This window comes from Mobula birostris, chromosome 12, assembly GCF_030028105.1.
Source record: "Mobula birostris isolate sMobBir1 chromosome 12, sMobBir1.hap1, whole genome shotgun sequence".
Lineage (NCBI taxonomy): Eukaryota > Metazoa > Chordata > Chondrichthyes > Myliobatiformes > Myliobatidae > Mobula > Mobula birostris.
This window is the reverse complement of record NC_092381.1, coordinates 15,412,506-15,439,367: the sequence shown is the minus strand read 5'-3', so window position 1 is coordinate 15,439,367 and position 26,862 is coordinate 15,412,506. Positions and strand designations below refer to the sequence as shown.

Sequence of the window (26,862 nt, the reverse complement as noted above, 5' to 3'; positions counted from 1 at the left end):
CAACTCCCAAAATTCACTAATTAGCTTTAGCAGAAATTCAAGAGGTTGTGCAGATGCTGGAAATCTAGAGCAGCCCTCACAAAATGCTGGAGGAACTCAGCAGGTCAGTCACCATCTCTGGAAATTAATAAACCGTCAGCATTTTGGGCCAAAACCCTTCATTAGGACTGGAAAGACGGGTGAGAGAAACCATAACATGAAGGTGGGGGAAACAGAAATAGTACAAGCCAGAAGGTGACAGGTGAGGCTGGGTGGGTAGGGGAGGGTGACTAAAGTGAGAAGCTGGGAGGTGATAGATAGAAAAGGTAAAGGGCCGAAGAAACCATAAAATGAAGGTAGGGGAAACAGAAATAGTACAAGCCAGAAGGTGACAGGTGAGGCTGGGTGGGTAGGGGAGGGTGACTAAAGTGAGAAGCTGGGAAGTGATAGATAGAAAAGGTAAAGGGCCGAAGAAATCTGATAGAAGAAGAGAATGGGAGAAAGGGAAGGAGGAGCAGGGGAAGTGATAGTCAGGGGAAGGGAAGAGGGGTTAAGAGGGAGGCCAGAGTAGAAAATCGAAGAAGATGGAATGAGGAGGGGAGAAACAGAATGCCGTCAACTCCAAAACAACTCAGATTTTCCAGCCCATTTGATATAATATCTCCAAATATTTGTATTTCCCTTTTTGTAAATGTTATACAGCAGTATAACAGTTGTATTCTTGTCAGTGAACCCAATGAGTTCAAAGAGAGCAGAAAACAGAACCCAGTGAGCTTCAGGTTATGGGTATCAGATTGTTTCTGACCCACCTCCAATCACAAACCTATCCATTTCTGATATTCCTGACTTTGGCACTGACTGCGCCAATGACCTGCAGTCTGGAATATCGGCTCACACTTCAGACATAGATAGATGCCTGAAGAATAGATAGAGTGGATAGGCAGTGACCTTTTCCCAGGGTGGAAATAGCTAATACAAGGGGTCACATAGAGGATCATGTAGGAGGGACGGGTTAGATTGATCTTAAAGCAGCTTGTCACAATATCGTGGGCCAAGGGTCCAATACTGTGCTATAATGTTCATTGTTCAGACTGCTGAGGCTGCCATTCAGATTTCCCAATGATCATATACTGGATTATCAATGTTTTACTTTATTTAACATGTTCCGAAGTGTACTTCCTTAACAGAATTTTGATATTCAATGCTGTAATCTTCCAGCCTTGCCTGGAATATGATTAAGGGAAGATTTTGTTCTACTTCAGCACCACAAACTGAATACTGAAGGTTTATCATTTCAACAAGAAATTCCAACCAGTGCATGTTGAAAACATTTTCCAGCAAAATTGTTACCTCGTGGACCATAAATAGGGATGACACTATCATTCAGCATGAAGCCGGGGGTCAGGTGAATATATCGGCCCCGCTCACCACATCTGCCATACTGGAGGGTGTACGGATCATCACCAAATTTAATGTGTGAATCAGCAATGATCACGTCAGCCTAGTAAGATAAAGACAGGGAATTGAAGTCAAAAAAAAGCTACTTTTAAACATAAAGAATATAAGCATGGACATACAAAGAGAGAAAAGAGTAGCTACAGAAAATGTTAAGACAATAAGACATCAGACAAGAATTAGGCTATTCAGCCCATTGTGTCCCCTCCTCCATTCCATCAAAGGATGCCTCTATAGTATTACAGTTAGTGCGACTCTATCACAGCTCGGGTTGTTGGTGTTCAGAGTTCAAACCCGGTGTCCTCTGCAAGGTGTTTGTACTTACAAAATACATTTATTATCAAAGAATATATAAATTATATAACCTTGATATCTGTTTGTTTACAGGCAGTCACAAAGTAAGAAACCCAAAAGAACCCAATTAAAAATAAAATCCAACCCCCAATGCGCAGAGAAAGGGGGGAAAATAACACAAATCATGCGAACAATAGAAACAAGCAACAACATTACAAACAAAAATGAGTCTTTAGATCCAAACCTTGGAGCAGCCCAGAGCAGGCCTAAAGCCTCAGTGTCAGTCCATCATATTACTGGGCACAGAGCGCAGCAGCTGGAGCAGTCTTCATAGCCTCAGCACCATGGAGAGAGGAGTGAACCTTGTGGGAGGGCAAGCAAAATCATCTCTCACCTCTGATCCCGACACCATGTTTTACCAGTCTATCTGGGCCAGTGATTAAATTGTCCAAACAATATACCTTACCTCATACTAGGACCCAAGCACCACTGCAGTGAAAGGCTCCGGTCCTAGACCACGCCACTCAGTGACTTGCTCTGGACCCAGGTTTTGCTGCCAACCTGGAAGCCACTCTCGATTTCTCTAACTCAGCTCGGTGCCCAGAGCAACCCAACCTCACACCTGGGCCAGTTGTACAGGCATCGGAACTCCTCTACCTTTACTTCTCCTCTTATAATGGCACACTCCATCTAAGTCGATTCTGCAACATACCAGCACAGTTCATCCCCCAAATTCACTTCACCTTCACTTACCTCTCCATTGTTTGCGGTGATAATTTACCACAGTTTACTTCAGGAAGTATATTATTAATAATGTTCTTAGTTGAATATTTTGCCATTTGAACTACCACTGAGCTGACACACGCGTTCGGTAGCGCCTCCCCATAGAATGCGTGGACTTTCCCCGGTGCTCCAGTTTTCTCTCACAGTCCATTTTTTGAAGAATACTTCTCTTTCTTTCTTTTTAAATCTTTTTGTTAATTTTCCAAAGTTATAAACAAAATAACAATGTTGATACAGAGAGATTGGAATAATCTTATTGTTAATAAGCATATACAGAGAAGATTTCAAATATCACAGGTATAATAGACTTCCAAACTCATGATGTAATCAACCATAGAGAAAAAAAGAAATAAAAAGAAAAAAATACAAAGAAAAACCCCAAAAATAAACAAACAAAACCGAAGGATCAAAAATATCACTTATAATTTTTTCTAAATTTAAACATAATATAGTTTGGGAAAACCATTGGAATGTAGTGGGAGGATTGGTCTCCTTCCAGTTCAATAAAATGGATCTTCTGGCCATTAAAGTAACAAATGCATTCATCCGACAGGCTGAAGAATATAAAAATCTATGTTCTACCATTGGCAATCCAAAAATTGCTGTAATAGGGTGGGGTTGTAAATCAAAACACAGAATTGTTGAGATAATATCAAAAATATCTTTCTAATATTTTTCCAAAAGAGGGCAGTTATAGAAGGCACCTCAGAGTGACATCTGTCACAGATAGGGTTTATATGGGAATAAAAACGGGCTAGTTTATCTTTAGACATATGGGCCCTATGCACTACTTTAAATTGTATTAATCTATGTTTAGCACATATAGAGGAAGTACTGACTAACTGAAAAATTTTATCCCATTTCTCTATAGGTAGGCAAAGTTGAAGTTCCTTTCCCATTCATTTTTAATTTTATCAGATAGACCTGGCTGTAATTTCATAATTATATCATAGATAGATGCTATTAATCCCTTCTGAAGAGGATTTAAACCTAAAATTTTATCGATGATATCAGTAGGGTATGAGGTCGGGAAGGTAGGCAACATGGTATTTAAGAAGTTTCTTATTTGTAAATATCTAAAAAAAATGGGATCTAGGCAAATCAAATTTCTTAGATAACTATTCAAAAGACATGAAACAGTTATCCAGAAATAAGTCACGAAAACATGTTATACCTTTCATTTTCCTTATCAAAAAGGCTTGGTCCCTAACCGAGGGTTGAAAAAAAATTAGGTATAATAGGGCTTGATAATATAAATTTGTTCAAACCAAAAAATTTATGAAATTGAAACCATATTCGTAATGTATGTTTAACTATTGGATTAACTATTTGTTTATTCAATTTAGATAGTACAAAAGGAAGTGAAGTTCCTAAAATGGAAGCCAAAGAGAACCCTTGTACATAGTAGCCTTGTGGAGTTGGAATTATATTCCAATCTTGTGTCCAAAATATTACATAGAGAATATTAATTGCCCAATAATAGAATCTTAGATTAGGCAGTGCTGAACCACCAACTTTCTTGGATTTCTGTAAATATTTTTTCCTTAATCTGGAACTTTTGTTCTGCCATATACAAGAAGAAATTTTAGAATCAATAGTATCAAAAAAGGATTTAGGAATAAAAATTGGTATGGTTTGAAATAAATATAAAAATTTAGGTAAAATAATCATTTTAATAGCATTAATTTGGCCAATCAGTGATAGAGACACTGAGGACCACTTAGTAATCAGTTGTTTAACCTGACTAATTAACGGTAAAAGGTTGAACTTGAATAAATTCTTATGTCTCTTAGTAATTTTAACTCCCAAATAAGTAAAATAGTCAGTAATCACTCTGAATGGAGAACATCTATAAATGGGAACCTGCATATTTAATGGAAAAAGATCACTCTTCCCAAGATTCAATTTATAACCAGAAAAACTACTAAACTGAGCAAGCAGAGTTAATGCTGCCGGAATAGATTTCCTCGGGTTAGAAATATATAATAGTAAATCATCTGCATAAAGTGATAATTTATGTGTCTCATTTCCACGAGTAATGCCAAATATATTAGGGGAGTCACGAATAGCAATAGCTAGCGGTTCCAAGGTAATATCAATTAGTAGTGGACTAAGAGGGCAATCTAGCTCCAATCTTCTGCCTTCTCTCCCCAATCTCCTGCCTTCTCTCCGTATCCCTTCATACTCTGACAAATCAAGAACCTAAATATACATAAAGACTTGGCTTCCACAACTGCCTGTGGCAAAGAATTGGACAGATTCACCACTCCAGCTAAAGAAATTCCCCCTCATCTCCATTCCAAAAGGACACCCCTCTATTCTGAGTCTATGTCGTCTGGTCTTAGACTCTCCCACCACAGGAAACATTCTCTCCACTCTATCAAGGCCTTTTGCCATTCGATAGGTTTCAATGAGGTCGCCCCTCATTCTTCTGAATTCTAGGAATACAGACCCAAGGCATAGCAGGAATACTCTTCGCAACCATCTCTGAAAAGCCAGTGAAGAGCCTTGGCAGGGTGTTTGACAGTGGCCTGAAAGACACAACATCAATCCAGGCAACCTGTAAGGAACTGGAGGGTTGGTGGAAAGCAGTTGACTGGTCAGGACTACCTGGCAAGCTCAAGGCGTGGATATACCTGCACCTCATCCTACCAAGGATTCTTTGGTCACTGCTAGTACATGAAGTTCCAAACCCAGTGTCCAGACCCTACAGAGAAAGGTCAACAGCTTTCATTTGGAGGCAGCTAGGATTGACCAGGACTCTCAGCAGCAGCAGCCTCTATGGAAAGAGCACCAAGCTGCAGCTACCCTTGAAATGCTTGGAGGAAGAGCTTAAGGTGACAAGAGCCAGAGAGGTGATGCAATATAGGGAGTCTAGCGACCCGAAGGTGGCCTAGGCAGGGGTCATTGTGAAGACAATGAGGAAGTGAAGAGTGGAAGAGACTGTGCAGCAGGCTGAATCTCGGCTGTGCCACAATGTCCCGGTGCGAGTGGTGAGCTGAAGAGGAGTTGGCCTGGGAAGGTATGACTTGGCGAAGGGAAGGAAAAGGCGCAGACTCATCCAGGAGGAAGTGAGAGCAGCTGTGGATGAAGAGAGATCTACCAAAGCAGTGGACACGAAGCAATAGTGAGCTTGGAGCAGGCCATGAAAAGGAGAGTGATCTCTGGTGAGCAAATTCCTTGTCCAACCTGCATAGCTGGGGAAAGTGTCGTGTACTGTTCAGCTAGGTCTCCTAATATAAAGAAACAAACTAGAACAACTTCAGAGTGGATCACATTATTAATGCATGTGTTATTTTACTTGCAAGGGGTGATATATTTCCAGCCAAGTTTCATCTGGAAATATAGCTCCAATGTTCTGTTTCAGCCAAAGAACTTTTATACTTTTTCTTACAAAAGCAGTGATTAGATTGCTCCATTCCATAGCATTACATTCCTTTGTCACCTTCATCCTTATCTTGTTTTTACATTTGACCTTCAGAAGCTCCATCCTGTTTGCTCCATAAAACATCCCCTCAGCCAAAAATCAAATTGGCTGTCATCAAAGAAAGTAGTTTGCTCCCAGATAACACAAACACACTTATAAGTTTTCCATGCAAACCAGCAAAGTACCTTGGGATTTCTTAGACTCCATTTCGTTACATTACATTTCACGAAGGTTACAAATTCATAAAATTCAGGGTTACAAATACACAGTACCTATAAAAACTATTCACCACCTCCCTTGAAAGTTTCATGTTTTATTGTTTAGCAACATTGAATCGGTTGATTTAACTTGGCTTTTTGACACTGATCAACAGAAAAGACTCTTTTGTGACAAGGTGAAAACAATTTTCGATAAATTGGTCTAAATTTATTACAGTTTTTAAACACAAAATAATTGATTGCATAATTACTCACCACCTTCAAGTCAGTATTGAGTAAATGCACCTTTGGCAATAATTACAGCCTTGAATCTGTGTGGATAGCTCTTTATCAGCTTTGCACATCTGGACACTGCAATTTTTCCCCATTCTTCTTTACAAAACTGCTCAAGCTCTGTCAGATTGCATGGGGATCATGAGGGAACAGCCCTTTTCAAGTCCAGCTACAAATTTTCAATTGGATTGAGGTCTGGACCCTGACTTGGCCACTCCAGGACATTAACTTTGTCATTTTTAAGCCATTCCAGTGTAGCTTTGGCTTTATGCTTGGGGTCATTGTCTTGCTGGGAAACAAATCTACCAAGTCGCAGTTCTCTTGCAGACTGCATCAGGCTTTCCTTGTATTTTGCTGCATTCATTTTACCCTCTACTTTTTCAAGCCTTCCAGGGCCTGCTGTAGTGAAGCATCCCCACAGCATGGTGCAGCCACAACCATGCTTCATGGTAGAGATGAGGTGTTTTTGATGTGCAGTGTTCGACTTAGGCAAAACATAATGTTTACTCTGATGGCCAAAGAGCTCAATTTTGGTTTCATCACACCATAGAACGTTCTTCCAGCTGACTTCAGTCTCCCTTCTGGAATGTCAGCCTTCTGGAAAACTGTAGCCGAGATTTCATATGCGTTTTTTTCAACAATGGTTTTCACTTTGCCACTCTCCCATAAAGCTGCGACTGGTGGAGCACCCAGGCAACAGTTGTTGTGTGCGCAGTCTCTCCCATCTCAGTCACTGAAGCGTGTAACTGCTTCAGAGTTGTCAAAGGTCCCCTTCTTGCACGGTCACTCAGTTTTTGAGGATGGCCTTCTCTAGGCAGATTAACAGCTGTGCCATATTCTTTCCATTTCTTGATGATTGACTTAACTGCACTCCAAGGGATATTCAGTGTCTTCGAAATTTTCTTGTACCCATCACCTAACTTGTGCTTTTCAATAACTTTTTTGAGGTGTTGCTTGGAGTGTCCTTTGATCTTCATGGTGTAGCTTTTGCCAGGATACTGACTCACCAGCAGATGGACCTTCGAGATATGGGTGCATTTTTACTACAGTCATGCTTATTAACAATAAGAAAGCGGCCAGAGCGTGAGTGGGCCAGTGAAGAAGAGGAGCTTTGACTCGAGAGGCTTCGACGAGAAGAGGCGGAAGACAAGCTAGCTCGCAGTTAGTATCTACAATGTCTTCTGAGATGGTGATGTGCCTCTCATGTGAGATGTGGCAGTCTTGGGGGAATGCCCCTCTCCCGCAGAGTCACATCTGCCAGAAGTACATACAGCTGGGCGATCTGGAAGACCGTGTAAGGAATCTGGAGCAGCAGCTGGATGACCTTCGATGCATAAGGGAGAATGAGGCAGTCATAGATGAGAGCTACAGGGAGGTAGTCACACCTAGGCTGTCGGAAGTAGATCGTTGGGTGACAGTCAGAGGGGGGAAAGCGAAGGTAGTGCAGAGCACCCCTGTAGCCACTCCCCTGAATAATAAGTTTACCATCCTGGATACTGTTGGCGGGGACGACCGACCAGGTGTGAGCTATGGTGGCAGGGCCTCCGGCACTGAGTCTGACCCTGTGGTGCAGAAGGGTGGGACGGAGAAGAGGAGAGCTGTTGTCATTGGAGACTCTATAGTCAAGGGAGCAGACAGGAGATTTTGTGGACGTGAGAAGGACACCTGCATGGTTTGTTGCCTCCCGGGTGCCAGGGTCCGGGATGTTTCTGACCGGGTGCACGACATCCTGGTACGAGAGGGAAAGCAACCAGAAGTCGTGATACATGTTAGGACCAACGACATAGGCTGGAAGAGGGATGAGGTCCTGAAATGTGAGTTTCGGGAATTAGGCAGAAGGCTGAAGAACAGGACCTCAAGGGTGACGTTCTCAGGATTGCTGCCAGTGCTACGTGACAGTGATGGTAAGAATTGGAGGAGATGGCAGTTGAATGTGTGGCTGAGGGGTTGGTGCAGGGAGCAGGGTTTTAGATTTTTAGATCATTGGGATCTCTTCTGGGGAAGGTGGGACCTGTACAGATTGGATGGGTTGCACCTGAACTTGAGGGAGAGCAATATCCTTGCAGGTAGGTTTGCTAGCATGGTTCGAGAGGGTTTAAACTAATTTGCAAGGGGGATGGGACCCAGAGCGATAGAGCAGTGAAAGAAGTACATGGAGTAAAGCCAGGTCTAACATACAGAGAGGCTTTGAGGAAGGAGAAGCAGAATAAACGGTGTAAAGACAGTAAGGTAGAAGGGCTGAAATGTGTGTACCTCAATGCAAGAAGCATCAGGAACAAAGGTGATGAACTGAGAGCTTGGATACATACATGGAATTATGATATAGTGGCCATTATGGAGATTTGGCTGGCACCAGGGCAGGAATGGATTCTCAATATTCCTGGATTTCAGTGCTTTAAAAGGGGTAGAGAGGGCGGAAAAAGTGGAGGGGGGTGGCATTACTGGTCAGAGATACTATTACAGCTACAGAAAGGGTGGGTAATGTAGCAGGATCCTCTTTTGAGTTAATATAGGTGGAAGTCAGGAACAGGAAGGGAGCAGTTACTCTCCTAGGGGTATTCTATAGGCCCCCTGGTAGCAGCAGAGATACAGAGGAGCAGATTGGGAGGCAGATTTTGGAAAGGTGCAAAACTAATAGGGTTGTTATCATGGGTGACTTTAACTTCCCTAATATTGGTTGGCACCTGATTAGTTCCAAGGGTTTAGATGGGGCAGAGTTTGTTAAGTGTGTCCAGGGTGGATTCCTGTCACAGTACGTGGACAGGCCGACCAGGGGGATTGCCATACTAGATCTAGTACTATGTAATGAACCGGGTTAGGTCACAGATCTCTCAGTGGGTGAGCATCTGGGGGACAGTGACCACCGCTCCCTGGCCTTTATAATTATCATGGAAAATGATAGAATCAAAGAGGACAGGAAAATTTTTAATTGGGGAGAAGGCAAATTATGAGGCTATAAGGCTAGAACTTGCGGGTGTGAATTGGGATGATGTTTTTGCAGAGAAATGTACTATGGACATGTGGTCGATATTTAGAGATCTCTTACAGGATGTAAGGGATAAATTTGTCCTGGTGAGGAAGATAAAGAATGGTAGGGTGAAGGAACCATGGGTGACAAGTGAGGTGGAAAATCTAGTCCGGTGGAAGCAGGCAGCAGACATGAGGTTTAGGAAGCAAGGATCAGATGGGTCTATTGAGGAATATAGGGAAGCAAGAAAGGAGCTTAAGAAGGGGCTGAGAAGAGCAAGAAGGGGGCATAAGAAGGCCTTGGCGAGTAGGGTAAAGGAAAACCCCAAGGCATTCTTCAATTATGTGAAGAAAAAAAGGATGACAGGAGTGAAGGTAGGACTGATTAGAGACAAAGGTGGGAAGATGTGTCTGGAGGCTGTGGAAGTGAGCAAGGTCCTCAATGAATACTTCTCTTCGATATTCACCAATGAGAGGGAACTTGATGATGGTGAGGACAATACGAGTGAGGTTGATGTTCTGGAGCATGTTGATATTAAAGGAGAGGAGGTGTTGGAGTTGTTAAAATACATTAGGACAGATAAGTCCCCGGGACCTGATGGAATATTCCCCAGGCTGCTCCACGAAGCGAGAGAAGAGATTGCTGAGCCTCTGGCTAGGATATTTATGTCCTCGTTGACCACGGGAATGGTACCGGAGGATTGGAGGGAGGCGAATGTTGTTCCCTTGTTCAAAAAAGGTAGTAGGGATAGTCCGGGTAATTATAGACCAGTGAGCCTTACGTCTGTGGTGGGAAAGCTGTTGGAAAAGATTCTTAGAGATAGGATCTATAGGCATTTAGAGAATCATGGTCTGATCAGGGACAGTCAGCATGGCTTTGTGAAGGGCAGATCGTGTCTAACAAGCCTGATAGAGCTCTTTGAGGAGGTGACCAGGCATATAGATGAGGGTAGTGCAGTGGATGTGATCTATATGGATTTTAGTAAGGCATTTGACAAGGTTCCACACGGTAGGCTTATTCAGAAAGTTAGAAGGCATGGGATCCAGGGAAGTTTGGCCAGGTGGATTCAGAATTGGCTTGCCTGCAGAAGGCAGAGGGTGGTGGTGGAGGGAGTACATTCAGATTGGAGGATTGTGACTAGTGGTATCCCACAAGGATCTGTTCTGGGATCTCTACTTTTCATGATTTTTATTAACGACCTGGATGTGGGGGTAGAAGGGTGGGTTGGCAAGTTTGCAGATGACACAAAGGTTGGTGGTGTTGTAGATAGTTTAGAGGATTCTCAAAGACTGCAGAGAGACATTGATAGGATGCAGAAGTGGGCTGAGAAGTGGCAGATGGAGTTCAACCCGGAGAAGTGTGAGGTGGTACACTTTGGAAGGACAAACTCCAAGGCAAAGTACAAAGTAAATGGCAGGATACTTGGTGGTGTGGAGGAGCAGAGGGATCTCGGGGTACATGTCCACAGATCCCTGAAAGTTGCCTCACAGGTGGATAGGGTAGTTAAGAAAGCTTTTGGGGTGTTAGGTTTCATAAGTCAAGGGATAGAGTTTAAGAGTCGCGATGTAATGATGCAGCTCTATAAAACTCTGATAAGGCCACACTTGGAGTACTGTGTCCAGTTCTGGTCACCTCACTATAGGAAGGATGTGGAAGCATTGGAAAGGGTACAGAGGAGATTAACCAGGATGCTGCCTGGTTTAGAAAGTATGCATTATGATCAGAGATTAAGGGAGCTAGGGCTTTACTCTTTGGAGAGAAGGAGGATGAGAGGAGACATGATAGAGGTGTACAAGATAATAAGAGGAATAGATGGAGTGGATAGCCAGCGCCTCTTCCCCAGGGCACCACTACTCAATACAAGAGGACATGGCTTTAAGGTAAGGGGTGGGAAGTTCAAGGGGGATATTAGAGGAAGGTTTTTTACTCAGAGAGTGGTTGGTGCGTGGAATGCACTGCCTGAGTCAGTGGTGGAGGCAGATACACTAGTGAAGCTTAAGAGACTACTAGACAGGTATATGGAGGAATCTAAGGTGGGGGCTTACATGGGAGGCAGGGTTTGAGGGTCGGCACAACATTGTGGGCCGAAGGGCCTGTACTGTGCTGTACTGTTCTAAAAAAAAAGTTCTAAAAAGATTATTCCAAAATTTCTGTATTAACATTGTTATTTTGTTTATAATTTTGGAAAATTAATAAAAAGATTTTAAAAGAAAGAAAGAAAAGAAGATGGGAGCTAGAGGGTAATTGAATCAGCCATGATGAAATGGTGGAGCAGACTTGATGGGCAAAATGGCCTAATTCTGCTCCTATATCTTGTGGTCTTAAAGCAGAATCTGTCTGTGCTCCGCCCTTCCTCAGCACCAATGATCTTGATTTTGTGGTCTTGAAACTCATCCTTGCCCAGCTGATGAGCTCTCCACTCCGTGCAGAATCCACCTGGTTCCAGCCACAGGCTCCATGAAAGTTCTAATTGGTGGTTGCCATACACCAGACTTGGAGTGGGGACCACGGCACTCTAGTTTGGCAGACTTTGCAGTTATATTCATTGCAAGACCAAGGAGGGTCACAGAGATGGTACCGCCTGTGATGACTCCAGTCTCCAGCCTGTGCCACCCCGATGTAGCTTGGCCTGATGAGCCTCTCATTCTGAATTTGTTGTAGTAACCCAGGATGAGGTTTGCAGCTTTGCTCGGAACATGATGCTTGCCCATGGTTGTCTGCACCAACCTGTAGGGGATTGATCCATAGGCATTGGCCAGGTCAAGCCAGAGCACCGCCAGCTCTCCACTCCTCTGTGTTCCAAACACCCAGGCGCTCCTGGAATACCTCCCTTCTGCACAGATTTATTAATGTAGCCATTGTTGGAGCCTTGTGACAAAGCTGAAAAAGATCTTTCCTTCAACACTGAGCAAGGAGATGATGCTGAACTGGTCAATGTTCATGGAGTCTTCTTTCTTTGGGATCTGCTTTCCATCAGCAAATCTCCACTGCTTAGCCACCTTCCCTCTCCTCCAAGTGATTCTCAGTAACCTCCATGGTCTTTTAAGTTGTCAAGGACAGTGTATATAGACTTCGTGCAAGACTCTACTCAGTCCTGGTGCAGAACCAGAACTTGCCTTCCTCACCACATCTTGCACTTCTTTCAGGAGTGGTTCCCTGCTGTTGAATTCAGTGCTGAGTGGAGGTGGATCTATCACGGTGCTACAGATTGCTTCTTCTGATGGAGTCACTATATGTGGTCTGGATATGTAGGTCTGGTTCCTCCTTTGAGCATACCAAGGTCCCACTTAGCTTCTGACCCAGTAGTTGTTTGGTGACCCCAAACGGGTTGTCTATGAAAGCTGCTCACCTCCTAGCTCTCACCTTGTAGCATCTTCTATGCACTCAGCTCTGCACAGAGTCATAAGCCTCTTCCTGAGAGTACTACACAGCTTTACAGCAGTAGTCTCTACTCCTCACTGGCCGCCTTCTACCGACATTTCAGGCACCTCATTTCCTGGTAAATTTTGTGAATCTTGCCCGCTCTCTGGTTCATAGTGTATTGTGATGACTCCTGTTCCACTGCACCAAACCTTTCCTCAGCAAAGTTGACTATGATTGCTGTCATAGCCTGTAGTCATCTTTCAGCGTCTCCCTTCGGTGTTGCATCCAGCATCCTGTAAAACTGACCCTAGACTGTCATCTCGCAGGTCTGTGGCTATTTTATTTGAGCCTTCTTAAAAGTTCTGCCTGTATGGGTTTGCAGCAACACATGGAAGCTCCAGCACCAGTGGTGAGACTCCGGGCCAGGCTCCTTCTGCATCTCACCATGTGCTCTCCCTATGCACTTTGTAGCTGCTTCACCCAACAGACATTTCATTTGGGACTGGTGAATCCTCAAGACTCAGTTGTTGTTGCAGATCTTCCCACATATGCATCCGACACTCATCATCAATTTTCCATTTGCCTGGTTTGTTGACCTTGGGTCAGTCAGGTTGGGGTAGTAATCCACCCCTTCGGGATCCCCAACGGGTGTGTTTCCATTAGATGATCTGCAGCTTGCTTTGGGTTTCTTTCTCACAGAAGATACGGCTTTGGTTACTAACCCTCCCCTCCCCAGTTGCCATCTTTCCAGGTTGTCAAAGTATTTCCAGATAGGTTAATTGATCATTGTAAAATTGTCCCCTGATTTGGTTAGGGTTGTGGGATTGCTGGGGCAGGCTAACTTGAAGAGCCAGAAGGGTCTACTCCATGCTGTATCGCTAAATAAATTTTAAAAATCATGGCTAATTTATTATCCTTCCCAACCCAATTGTCCTGCTTTCTCTCCGTAACCATTGACACCCTTACTAATCAACCTCTGCTTTAAATTTTTCCAATTACTTGGCCTCCACATCCATCTGTAGTAATGAATTCACAGATTCACCACCATGCTCTGGCTAAAGAAATTCCTCCTCATTCTGTTCTAAAGGCATGTTTTTGTATTCTGAAGCTGTGCCCCCAGTCCTAGACTCTCCCACTAAAGGCACTTCCTTTTCTGAGTGTGTAATAATAAAAAAGTTTTTAAAATAGTAAAAAATTAATGACATTTTCATTGGATTATCATTTTAAGCCAATATGTATTGCTAGATATTGATCACATCCAAATTTGGTTCAAGGAATTGAAACTATTAAGGGAAACATACCTACAGCTTTAAAGGCTTGCAGAGATTTCACAATCTCAACAACAAACAAATAGCTCTTCATTTTGCAACTCTAAATGACCAATTCTGTATATTGACATATGCCCATTTGTTCTTGGATCAATCTCATCATCTAAAAATTGGAAGGAAACCCATTTATATACAAGTGATGGTACAACTCTGAAATTCTTTTCTATGAATGCAAATTGAAGGGTCAAATGTTAATTTTACATCTGAGATTGATATTTTTTGTCATATAACAAAGCAATATGACAACATGTCACAGACAGCCATCACTTCACAGATTAAATTTAATCATGATTCAATAGAGTAAATGACTAACTTTTGTTCCTAAGATAAAGAAAAATGCTGAAGAAGGCATGCGAATGATTATACTTCATTAGGAGTTCAGGAGATTTGGTATGTCTCAAAAGAACACAAAAGATTTCTACTGATATATCACGAGCTTTTTGACCAGTTGCACCACAGACTGGAATAGAGGCACCAATGCACAGGATCAGAAAAAGCTGCAGGGAGTTATAAACTCAACCAGCTCCATCATGGGCACTAACTCCTCAGCTTCGAAGACATCTTCAAAAAGTGATAACTCAAGAACGCAGCATCCATCATTAAGGACCCATACAGGACATGCCCTCATCTCATTACTACCATCAGAGAGGATTTAGAGGAGTCTGAACACACATTCAGTGTCTGAGGAACAGTTTCTTCCCTTCTGTTATCAGATTTTTTTATGGCTCATGAATCCATCGTTATGCTTCTTTTACGTTATTTATTTATTTATTGTAACGGTTTTTTTGCAGCAAAACAAAAAATTTCGTGACATATGTAAGTAATCATAGATCTGATTCCAATGGTATTATACATTAAGCTTTATGCCACAGAACATACAAGCATTAAGTCCCAGTGGGGATAATGAATAAATGTTGAAAATAATAAAATGATGGAACCAGCCGTGCTATTGTTTCAGCTTTTACCTTCTCATAGGACTGTGTAGTTGGTCTTTGATAATTTGGTTTTGATATCCAAGTGATGGGCAATAAAATTTTCACATCTCGAAAATAAGCTCGCTGCTTAGTGGCAGCATACAGGAAAGATGAGGCTGAAGTTATCATCTCCTAAAGGAAACATAATTTTAGTAATATTTTAGAACATTTGGACAGCAAGGACGCATACAGCAGGATGTTCAGAATTTAACACCATCATCCGCCTCAAAACTAAACAATAAGCTCCAAGACCTTGGCCCGAATACATCCTTGTGCAATTGAATATTTGATTTCCTCACTTGCAGACCTCAGTCTGTATGGATTGGTAACAACACCTGCTCCATAATCTCTATCAACACAGATGCATCACAAGGCTGTGTGATTAGCCCCTAGCTCGACTCGCTTTATACTTATGACTGTGCGGCTGAGCACAGCTCCAATTCCATATTCAAGTTTGCTGAAGTCTCCACCGTCATAGGCTGAATCAAAGGTGGTGATAAAGCAGCGTATAGGAGGGAAATTGAAAATCTAGCTGAGTGGTGTCATATCAACAACATCTTATTCCGTGTCAGTAAGACCAAAAATTATAGACTTCAGGAGAAGGAAACCAGAGGTCCATGAGCCAGTCCTCAACCAAGGATCAGAGGTGGAGAGAGTTCGCAACTTCAAGTTCCTCGGTGTTAATATTTTGGAGGACCTGTCCTGTCCCAGCATGCAAGTGCACTTATGACGAAAGCACAACAGGGACTCTACTTCCTTAGATGTTTGTTCATTCAGCGTGACATCTAAAACTTTGAGTAACTTCTATAGATATGTGGTGGAGAGTATATAGACTGGCTGCATCACAACCTGGTATGGAAACACCAATACCCTTGGACAGAATACTCTACAAAAAGTAGTGGATACAACTCAGTACATCATGGGTAAGGCCCTTCCAGCCATTGAACATATCTACATGACATGCTATCACAGGAAACCTCATCCATCATCAGGGATCTCCATTGCTCAGGGCATTCTCTCTTCTTGCTGCTGCCATCAGCAAGAATGTACAGGAGCCTAAGGACTTACACCTCTAGGTTCAAGAACAGTTATTACCTGTCAACTATCAGACTCTTAAACCAAAGGGGTTAACCACTCAACTTCATTCACCCCCTCATTGAAATGTTCCCTCAACCTGTGGACTCACTTTCAAGGACTCTTTATCTCTAGTTCTTGATATTTATTCCTCATTTATTTATTTTTATTTTTATTTCCACAATAAAAATCTATAAAACATGAAGAGCTTCTCTTATCGTGGGATCCATTGATCAATAAAGACAGACATTGAAGATGAAATTCACCACCACCTTTGTGAATTTCATCATTGATGTCTTTGCTGAGCACCTGTAAAGTACCTTGCCATCTGAAGAGGATATGTAAATCCAACATCACCTATAAGTCAGCAGTAATCCCTGCTCTCCAATGTGCTTTTGAGAGCTGAACTACCTCCAACAGGTAAAGAACCAAAAGGATGTTACCTCCATAATATCTTCCAAATTAACTTTGAAGATAAATGAACCAGTAGCAGTATCCTCTTCTAAGCCAAAATACATAGCTTTGACATTCTAATTACACCCAGCCAGTTCTGACAGGTAGGGAGGCTGTTCACATACTCAATACTAGGCTCCCAACAAAGACTCTCTCTTCCAAGTTTTATTACAAGAAGAGATTTCCAAACAGAAGGAAAAGATGTAATGATGGTTTCAAAGCCTGGTCTATAACCACTCAGACTAGCGCAGCGGTCCCCAACCACCGGGCCACAAAGCATGTGCTACCGGGCCACGAGGAAACGATATGAGTCAACTGCAACTTTCCTCATTCACTGTCACGCACTGTTGAACTTGAACATAGGGTTGCCAACTGTCCCGTATTTGCCAGGACATCCCGTATATTGGGCTAAATTGGTTTGTCCCTTATTTCCCCATTAAGGTTTCCTATAAAACCTTTCATGCCGAAGTGGCGTGAAGCAAAGAAGCAATTACCATTAATTTATATGGGAAAAATGTTTGAGCGTTCCCAGACCCAAAAAATAACCTAACAAATCATACCAAATAACACATAAAACCGAAAATAAATAACACTAACATATAGTAAAAGCAAGAATATGATAAATACACAGCCTATATAAAGTAGAAATAATGTATGTACAGTATAGTCGGGAAGATGAAGGCAACACCGATTTGTGGGGGAAAAAGATCAGCGCATGCGCAACAGGTGCCTGCGCAAGGCTTCATGGTCATGTTAGTCTTTCCTGGGGTAAAGTGTCCCGGGATTTGACTGCTACTTTTGTTCCTTATTTGGGAGTGAGAAAGTTGGCAACCCTAACTGTAAAAGACATGTTGAGGTGAGTTTAACCCTGCTTGAACAGTCGGCTGGTCCGCTAGAATATTGTCAATATTAAACCGGTCCGCGGTGCAAAAAAGGTTGGGAACCCCTGGACTAGAGAACGAGCATTTTGGATGGTACTGAGAGCATGCAGAAGCTCAGTAGAAACAGCAGGAGCACCACCTCATAAACTACCAACTCACATAACCTGCCCCATCTACAGCAGAAAATAAAAGTACATTATTGGTCTTAATACAGCTCATAACCCACAGAACTGTACTAGAAACAAATCATAGTCAACCCCATGGAATGCCCGGGTAATATATATTGTACATTCAAATGATAGCGTCAAGCCAACTCTTCCATGCTGACCAATTTCCTAACTGAGCTATTCCCATTGACCTACATTTGGCCCATAACTCTCCAAGCCTTACCCACCTGAGGACCTGTATAAATGACTTCTAAATGTTGTATTTCTATCCACCCCTACACTTTCAACTGGCAAATTGTTACATGTACCTACTGTATGTGGATTATTGGAACCTTTCCTGGGGAAGGAGTGAAAGTACAAGTGGGGACCAATATCCTGGGAGGGAGGTTTGCTAATGCTATTAGAGAGGGTTATTACTAGATTTGAAGCGGGGTGGAAACCAAACTGAAGTGGTAGAGGAGGGGTGGTTGGCATAAAAGTAGAGACAGCTTGTAGGGAGTTTGTGAGGAAGGATAAGCAGCTGATAGAGCAAAGATGCACTCAGCCAGATGGCTTGAGGTGTGTCTATTTTAATGCAAGTATCATAAACAAGGTGGATGAACACAGAGCGTGGATCAATATGTGGAACTATGACATTATGGCCATCATAGAGACTTTAATGTGCCAGGCTTTAGATGTTTCAAAAGAGGCAGAAACGAGGCAAAAGAGGTGGGGGAGTGGCATTGCTAATCAGGGATAGTATCATGGCTGCCAAAAAGGAGGAACTCATGGAGGGATTGTCTACTGAGACATTGTGGGTGGGTGTCAGAAACAGGAAGGGGGCAATAACTCTATTGGGTGTTTTTTATAGAACCCCCCCCCAGTAGTAACAAAGACATCGAGGAGCAGATAGGGAGGCAGATTCTGGAACAGTGCAATAATAATAGGGTTGTTGTGATGGGTGATTTTAACTTTCCTAATATTGACTGGCATCTCCTTAGAGCAAGGGGTTTAGATGGAGTGGAGTTTGTTAGGTGAGTTCAGGAAGGTTTCCTGATGCAATATGTAGATAAGCCAACTAGAGGAGAGGCTGTACTTGATCTAGTATTGGAAAATGAACTTGGTCAGGTGTCAGATCTCTCAGTGGGAGAGCATTTTGGAGATACTGATCACAACTCTATCTCCTTTACCATAGTGCTGGAGAGGGATAGGAGCAGACAATTTGGGAAAGCATCTAATTGGAGTAGGGGGAAATATGATGCTATTTGGCAGGAACTTGGGAACATAAATTGGGAGATGTTCTCAGGGAAATACACGGCAGAAATGTGGCGAAAGTTCAGGGAACATTTGCACGGCATTCTGCATAGATATGTTCCATTAAGGCAGGGGAGGATGGTAGGGTAAAAGAGCCATGGTGTACAAAGGATGTAGAAAATCTGGTTAAGAAGGAAAGAAAAATTTCCTATAGGCAGGCAAGCAGGACTGCACACAATTTTCTAAATGGAGTCTCACCAACATTTTGTACAACCCAAAGTTCAAAGTGCATTTATTATCAAAGTATGTATGCAGTATACAACCCTGAGGTTCATCTTACTACAGAGAGCCATGAAACAAAGAAACACCATGGCATCCAAAGAAAACATCAAACACCCAATGCACAAAAACAGGAACAAAAATGCAAATGGCAAAAAAAACAAGTGAAAAACACAGAATATACAACATCAAACCAGAGAGTTAAACAGTCAAGGAATATTCAGTTTAGTTCAGTTCAATTTAATGCTGTCATTCACTGATTGCTGCTACAGAGGCAGTCCACTCTGATCGAAATCGTACAATATAGCAAAGAGAAAGGGAGTAGCCAGAAACTGTAACATGATGTTCCAATTCTTGTACTCAGTGCCCTGATCAACGAAGCCAAATGTCCCAAATGACTTCTTCATCATCTGTCTGCCCATGTCACCACTTCTAAGGAACTACAAACTTGTCCCCTCAGTCTCTCTGTTCTATAACACTCTCCAGGGCTCTGCCATTTACTGAATGGGTCCCGCCCTGGTTCACTTCCCAAACAGCAACACTTTGCATTTGTCTGAGTTGAATTCCATCTGCCATTCCCTTGTCCACTTTCCCAGTTGATCTATATCCTGTTGTAATCTTAGCTAACCTTCTTCACTGTCCAGTAAAAAACCAATATTGGTGTCATTACAAACTATATTGGTCTCCTGTAAATTCTTAAACTTGGGTGCTATGGTAGGGTAGCGGCTAGCACAACACCATTACAGCTCAGGGTGTTCTGGATTTCAGTGTTCAAATCTGCAGTCATTCTGTAAGGAGTCTCTGTACGTCCTCTGTACATCATGGAATGCATTTCATTTGTCCAGGTGCTCACATTCTGATGACATACTGGGTATGTTATTTGGTCATTGTAAATTGTACCGTGATTAGGTTAGGGTTAATCAGGTTTGTCAGGGGCTACTGGGGTGATGTGATTTGAAGGGCCAGAATGGCCTAATCCTCATTGTACTGCTAAATAAATAAATGAATAAACTCGCAAACTTACAAACGATGCCAACCAAATCATTACCGTAAATGATAAACAACAGCAAACCCAGCACCAAACCCTGCAGCACAGGCCTCCCTCCATGATCACCCTCCAAATCCCACTACCAAGCCAATTTTCTATCCATTCAGAATAGCCTGGGCAAGTAACTCTAATTCACTCTGCAGATAGAGAGCATTGCAGCCTCTGTCAACTGGTTGAGTGATTGAATGCTTAGGATGGTTCATGGATCGCAATTCATCATGCTGCTTTGTCCTGGATCATGAGAGCTGTCGGAGATGCACTCATCAATGCGAGTGAAAAGTATGCTGTCATGCTTCAGATTTGTGCCATGCAGATGGTGGAAAGGCTAACCACTGACTTGCTCTCAGGGCCATGCCAATTATGTGACTGGTCCAGTTAAGCCAACAGTCATCGATAACTTTAGGAGATTGATAGTGCATGGTTCAATATCAGAAGGGGCTGTTAGCATATTGCTTCACAGTGCTAGTGATTGGCATTCAGTTCAGAAAGAGTTAGTACATTCTCCCCATTTTTCTGGGTGCTCAGTTTCCTCCCACATATGGATAGTAAGTTGTGGGCACGCTATGTTAGCACCGGAAGCATGGCGAGACTTGCAGGCTGCTCCAGCACATCCTCAGACTGTATTGATCATTGACACAAATAACGCATTATACTCTATGTTTCATAACACTCTATGTCTCAATGTACATTTGAGAAATAGAGCCAATCTTTCTTCTTCCCTTAATGCCATTACATGTCAAATGTACGTGATTTGACATTCTTTCTGCATTGGAGATGATAATGGTACAAATATTACTTGCCCCGATCAGCACAAGACCAAAAAATATAGAAGCAGAATTAGGCCATTTGGCCCATTGGAGGTCTCTACCATTTCATTATGGCTGTTCCAATTTTCCTCAGACCCAATCTCCTGTCTTCCTCCTGTATACCTTCATGCCCTAACCAATCATGAATCTATCAACCTCTGCCTTAAATATGCATAAAGACTTGATCTCCACAGCTGCCTGTGGAAAAGAATTCCACAGATTCTCTACTCTCAGGCTAAAGGAATTCCTCAACTCCGTTCCAAAAGCACGCCCCTCTATTCTGAGCCGGTGTTAGACCATAAGACAAAGGAGCAGAAGTAGGCTATTTGGCCCATTGAGTCTGCGTCGCCATTTTATCAGAAGCTGATCCATTCTCCTATTTAGTCCCACTCCCCCACCTTCTCACCATAACCTTTGATGCCCTGGCTACTCAGATACCTATCAATTTCTGCCTTAAATACACCCAATGACTTGGCCTCCACTGCTGCCTGTGGCAACAAATCCCATAGAATTCCATCCATTTGTCTTAGACTCTCCCATTATAGGAACCATCCTCTCCACACCCACTCTATCAAGGCCTTTCACCATTCCATAGGTTTCAATGAGGGCAGCACTCAAACCTTCTGAATTCCAGTTAATACATGCTCAGAGTCGTCAAATGCTCTTCATATGACAAGCCACTCAATCCTAATTTCTGTTGACCCTCTCCAGTTTTAACACATCCTTTCTAAGATAAGGGGCCCAAACTTGTTCACAATACTCCAAGTGAGGCCTCACCAATGCCTTATAAAGTTTTAACATTACATGCTTCTGTTTACATCCAGTCCTCTTGAAATGAATGCTAACATTGCATTTGCCTTCCTCACCACAGACTCAACCTGCAAATTAATCTTTAGGGAATCCAGCATAAGGACTCCCAAGTCCCCTTGCATCTCACTCTTTTGTATTTTCTCTCCATTTAGAAAATTGTCAACCCTTTCATTTCTTCTACAAAAGTGTATGACCATACACTTCACAACACTATATTCCATCTGCCATTTCTTTGCACATTCTCCAAATCTAAGTTCTTCCAGCCTACTTCCTTAAACTACCTGCTTTATAACCACCTATCTTCATATCATCTGCAAACTTTGCAACAAAGCCATCAATTCCATCAACCAAATCATTGACATATAATGTAAAAAGAATTGGTCCCAACACAGCCTGCTGTGGAACACCACTAGTCAATGACAGCCAGCTCGAAAAGGCTGTCTTTATTCTCTCCTGCCTCCTGCTAATCAGCTACTGCTTTATCCATGCTAGAATCTCTCCTGTAATACCATGGGTTCATTGCTTGTTAAGAAGCCTCATGTGCGGCACCTTGTCAAAGGCCTTCTGAAAATCCAAGTACACAACATCAACCAATTCTCCTTTGTCTACTCTGCTTGTTATTTCTTCAAAGAATTCCAATAGATTTGCCAGGCAAGATTTTCCCTATTTTATCATGTGCCTCCAAGTACCCTGAAACCTTCATTCTTAATAATCGACTCCAACATCTTCCCAACCACTGAGGTAAGACTTTCTTCTGCCTCTCTCTCTTTTTGAAGAGTGGAGTGACACTTGCAATTTTCCAGTCTTCCGGAAACATTCCAGGATATAGTGATTCTTGGTAGATCAGTACTAAAGCCTTCACAATCTCTTCAGCCACCTATTTCAGTACTCTGGGTTGTACACCATCTGATCCAGGTAACTCATCTACCTGCAGACCTTTCAGTTTCCATTGAACCTTCTCTCTAGTTATGATAACTTCACACACTTCATGCTCCCTGTCCTCTGGAACTTCCATCACACTGCTAGTGTCTTCCACAGTGAAGACTGATGCAAAATACATATTATGTCCCCCATTACTACTTCGCCAACATTGTTTTCCAGCAGTCAGATAGCCACTCTCCCCTCTCTTTTACACTTTATGTATCTGAAGAAACTTTTGTATTAATATTATTGGCTACCTTACTTTCGTATTCCATCTTTAACTTCTTAATTCCATTTTTAGTTGCCTTCTGTTCATTTAAAAGCTTCCTAATCCTCTAACTTCCCACTAATCTTTGCTCTACTATATGCCCTCTCTTTGGCTTTTATATATTGGCTTTGTTGTGTTAGCCATGGTTGTGTCATCTTTCTTTTAAAATACTTCTTCCTCTTTGGGATGTATATATGCTGTGCCTTCCGAGTTGTTCCAGAAATTCCAGCCATTCCTGCTCTGCCATCATCCCTGCCAGTTTTCTTTTCCAATCAATTCTGGCAAACCCCTCTCTCATGCCTCTGTCATTTCCTTTACTCCACTGTATTACTGGTACATCTGGCTTTAGCTTCTCCTTCTCAAATTTCAGGGTGAATGCGATCATATTATGATCACTTTCCCCTAAGGGTTCTTTTTCCTTAAGCTCTCTAATCAATTCCAATTCAGTGCACAACACCCAATCCAGAATAGCTGATCCTCTAGTGGACTCAACCATAAGCTGCTCTACAAAGCCTTCTCATAGGCACTCTAGAAATTTCCCGTCCTGTAATCCAGCACCAACCTGATTTTCCCAATCTACCTGCATATTGAAGTCCCCCATGATTATTGTAACATTGCCCTTTTGGCATGCATTTTCCATCTCCCATTGTAATTTGTAGGCCACATCCTTACTACTGTTTGGCGGGGCTGGGGGGTCTGTTTATAACTCTTATCAGGGATTTTTTTTTACCCTTGCAGTTCCGCAGCTCTATCCACAATGATTCTACACCTTCCAACCTTATATCACCTCAATCTATTGATTTGATTTTATTTCATTTTTTACTAACAGAGCAATGCTGCCCCCTCTGCCTTCTGGCCTGTCCTTTCAATACAACGTGTATCCCTGAACATTAAGTTCTCAGCTATAATCTTTCAGCCATGATTCAATGATGCCTACACATCATACCTTCCAATCTGCAACTGTCATGCAAATTCATCTACCTTATTCCGTATAATGCGTGCATTTAAATACAACGCCTTCAGTCCTGTATTCACCTTTTTCAATTTCGTCCACCTCTTACATTGCAACTCATAGTGTTGATTGTAATTTTGCCCTACAAACAGCCTCTCCTCACTACACATTGCCTCTATTTGTAAACCAAATACCTCAGCACTATTATCCACCTTTCCTACGATACTTCTTGCATTGAAATATAGGCAGCTCAGGACACGAGTTACACCATGCTCAACCTTATGATTACTAACTTTGAGGTCTTACTAACATCCACCTCCACAGCCTCTCCACTAACTGTTCTGGCACTGTGGTACCCCTCCTCCTGCAACTCTAGATTAAACCCCACCGTACAGCATTAACAAACCTTCCCACTAGGATATTAGTCGCTCTCCAGTTCAGGTACAAACTGTCTTTTCTGTACAGGTCCCACCTTTCCTGGAAGAGAGCACAATGATTGAAAACTCTTATGCCCTCTTTCCTACACCAACTTCTTAGCCACATATTAAACTGTATAATCTTCTTAGTTCTGGCTTCACTAGCACGTGGCATGAGTAGCGATCCTAAGATCACAACCCCCATGGAGAACCTCATCACCTATGTCATTGGCACTGACATGGACCATGACTTCAGGCTGTTCACCCTCCCACTTAAGAATGCCGAGGACTCGATTCAATATTTCCCAACACTGGCACCTAGAGGCAACATACCATCCGGGATTCTCGTTCTCACCCACAGAACCTCCTGTCCGTTCCCCTAACTAACGAATCCTCTATCACCACAGGGTGCCTCTCCTTCCCTCTTCCCTACTGAGTCACAGAGGCAGACTCAGTGCCAGAGACCCAACCACTGTGACTTTCCTGTTCGGTCAACCACCACCGCCCCCAACCCCAACAGTATCCAAAGTGGTATACCTGTTGTTGAGGGGGTGGCCACAGGAGTACTCTGCACTGGCTCCTTAACTCCTTTCCCCATTCCTGTCACCCAGTTTTCTGTGACCTGCACCTTGGGTGTAACTACCGCTCTACACGTTCTGTTTTTCACCTGCTCAGCCTCCCGAATGATCCGAAGTTCACCCAGTCCCAGCTCCAACTCCTTAACGTGATTTGTTAGGAGCTGCAGCTGGACGCACTTCTCACAGTTGTAGTCGTCAGGGACATTGGAGGTCTCCCTGCCTTCCCACATCCAGCAAGAGGAGCATTTCACTATCATCCATCTAATTGTATTGGTCAGGCTGCTTCATCTGCTGAGGTTGTGCAACCATCAACGAACATCCACTTTTGACCATATGGTAGAAGGAAAGTCATTAATGAAGTATCTGAAGATGGTACCGTCCATTGGATAGTAGATCCTGACGAGCTCCTGCAGTGATGTGCTGACACTAGAATAATTGCCCTTTAATAATCAAATACATCCTCTCTGAAAGTATGACTCCAAGTTGGAGTGTTATACCCTAATGCCCATTGGCTTCACTTATATCATGGTGCCATGATGCCACTCAGTCACAGTGAAAGGTGTCACTCTCACCTCACCTCACCTCAGGAATAAACTCTTTGACCACGTTTGGATGAAGTTGCGACAGTCCTGACAAAAGCGTTCTGCATACAGGCTAAACACAGATACTTGTGAGAAGTTTAATTGTCTTCCTTTTTTTTAAACAAAAAGGGTTCTATAGAGTTTCTTTGTTTTGTGGCTACCTGAAGGGAGATGAATCTCAGGGTTGTGTACAGTCAACATACTTTGATAATAAATGTACTTTGAACTCCAATAGGTGAAGATAAATAGCAGAAGCTGAAAGTGATATGGTACAATATTACACAGAATAACTAAGCAGTGCTCTTCGGAAAATTCACAACAGAAAATTACTTAGATTATGGGTTTATTGAGATAAGTGGCTACTAACTTAGTTGGCTCAGCATGATATTGTGGGCCCCCAGGGCCCAATCCTGTACTGATCAATGTTCTATGTTCTAAGTGTTGAGGAGATGAGCAACTATTCAGTTTAAGATTCCGATTCAAATTTATTTATCATATATATATTGAAACATACTGTACAATGTGTCATTTGCGTTAACAAGCCGCACTCCCAAGTATATGCTGGAGGCAGCCCACAAGTGTCACCACACATTCTGGCACCGACATAGTATGCCCACCACGTTACTATTTTAATAGTGTTAAAATAACAATACTGTGATAAATGTAATAAAACAATTTCTAAACCTACAATTCTTTGGCAACAAGCTGCTCAGAAACAACCTGAGTTTGCAAAATGCACCATATGGTGCATCTTTCTTTTTATTATCAGCTATAGTGTTCTTGAATGGTATACACTCAAGAGATACAATTCCAAAATCGTTTGCACAAAAAAAATTATGGAGTAGTTGAACGGGCTGGTTTCCCCAAACTTGCAATATACAAATAATACACCAATATTGACTGATCAGAGCAAGAAATTCATACCTGAATTTTTGTAATGAGATTTGGATCTTCTGGAATCCCAGGGTTAATAGCTATGACAACATTATCATAACCATTGTTCACTAGCTTCACCTCAGAACATCTTACCACGCAGGCAGAGATAAGGCATTCCAAAGACAGGAGAAGTATTTTTCTGAATTTCATGATTAGAGTCTTCACCCCCTCCGCATCCAAATGATCACACTTTTGAAATCAGTCTAATTTATACTAAACCATATCAACATATTTCAAAACATCAGCTAAAAATTTTATTGCTGGGTGCAGAATAAGGAAATCACCTTCAGCATTCAAATGCTCATGTGTTACTTACTTTTGCAACTGTAATCATGATTTAAATACAGAATCTCTTTCAAAATATGGAGAGAAGGAACACAATAAATTTTCATATTAT

The 26,862-nt window shown here is 42.3% G+C and overlaps 1 protein-coding gene across 1 annotated transcript in view; it reads right to left on the bottom strand.

Annotated features, from left to right (window-relative positions):
* Positions 1 to 26,615, bottom strand: part of LOC140206434 (calcium-activated chloride channel regulator 1-like) — a 55,003-nt gene extending 28,388 nt beyond the window's left edge. The window contains exons 1-3 of the mRNA XM_072274803.1: positions 26,454 to 26,615; positions 15,054 to 15,194; positions 1,330 to 1,480 (exon numbers count right to left, since the gene is read on the bottom strand). Of these exons, the coding sequence (XP_072130904.1) occupies positions 1,330 to 1,480; positions 15,054 to 15,194; positions 26,454 to 26,615 (454 nt within the window). The remainder of the gene's footprint in view (positions 1 to 1,329; positions 1,481 to 15,053; positions 15,195 to 26,453) is intronic.
* Between the last annotated feature and the right edge of the window lie 247 nt (positions 26,616 to 26,862).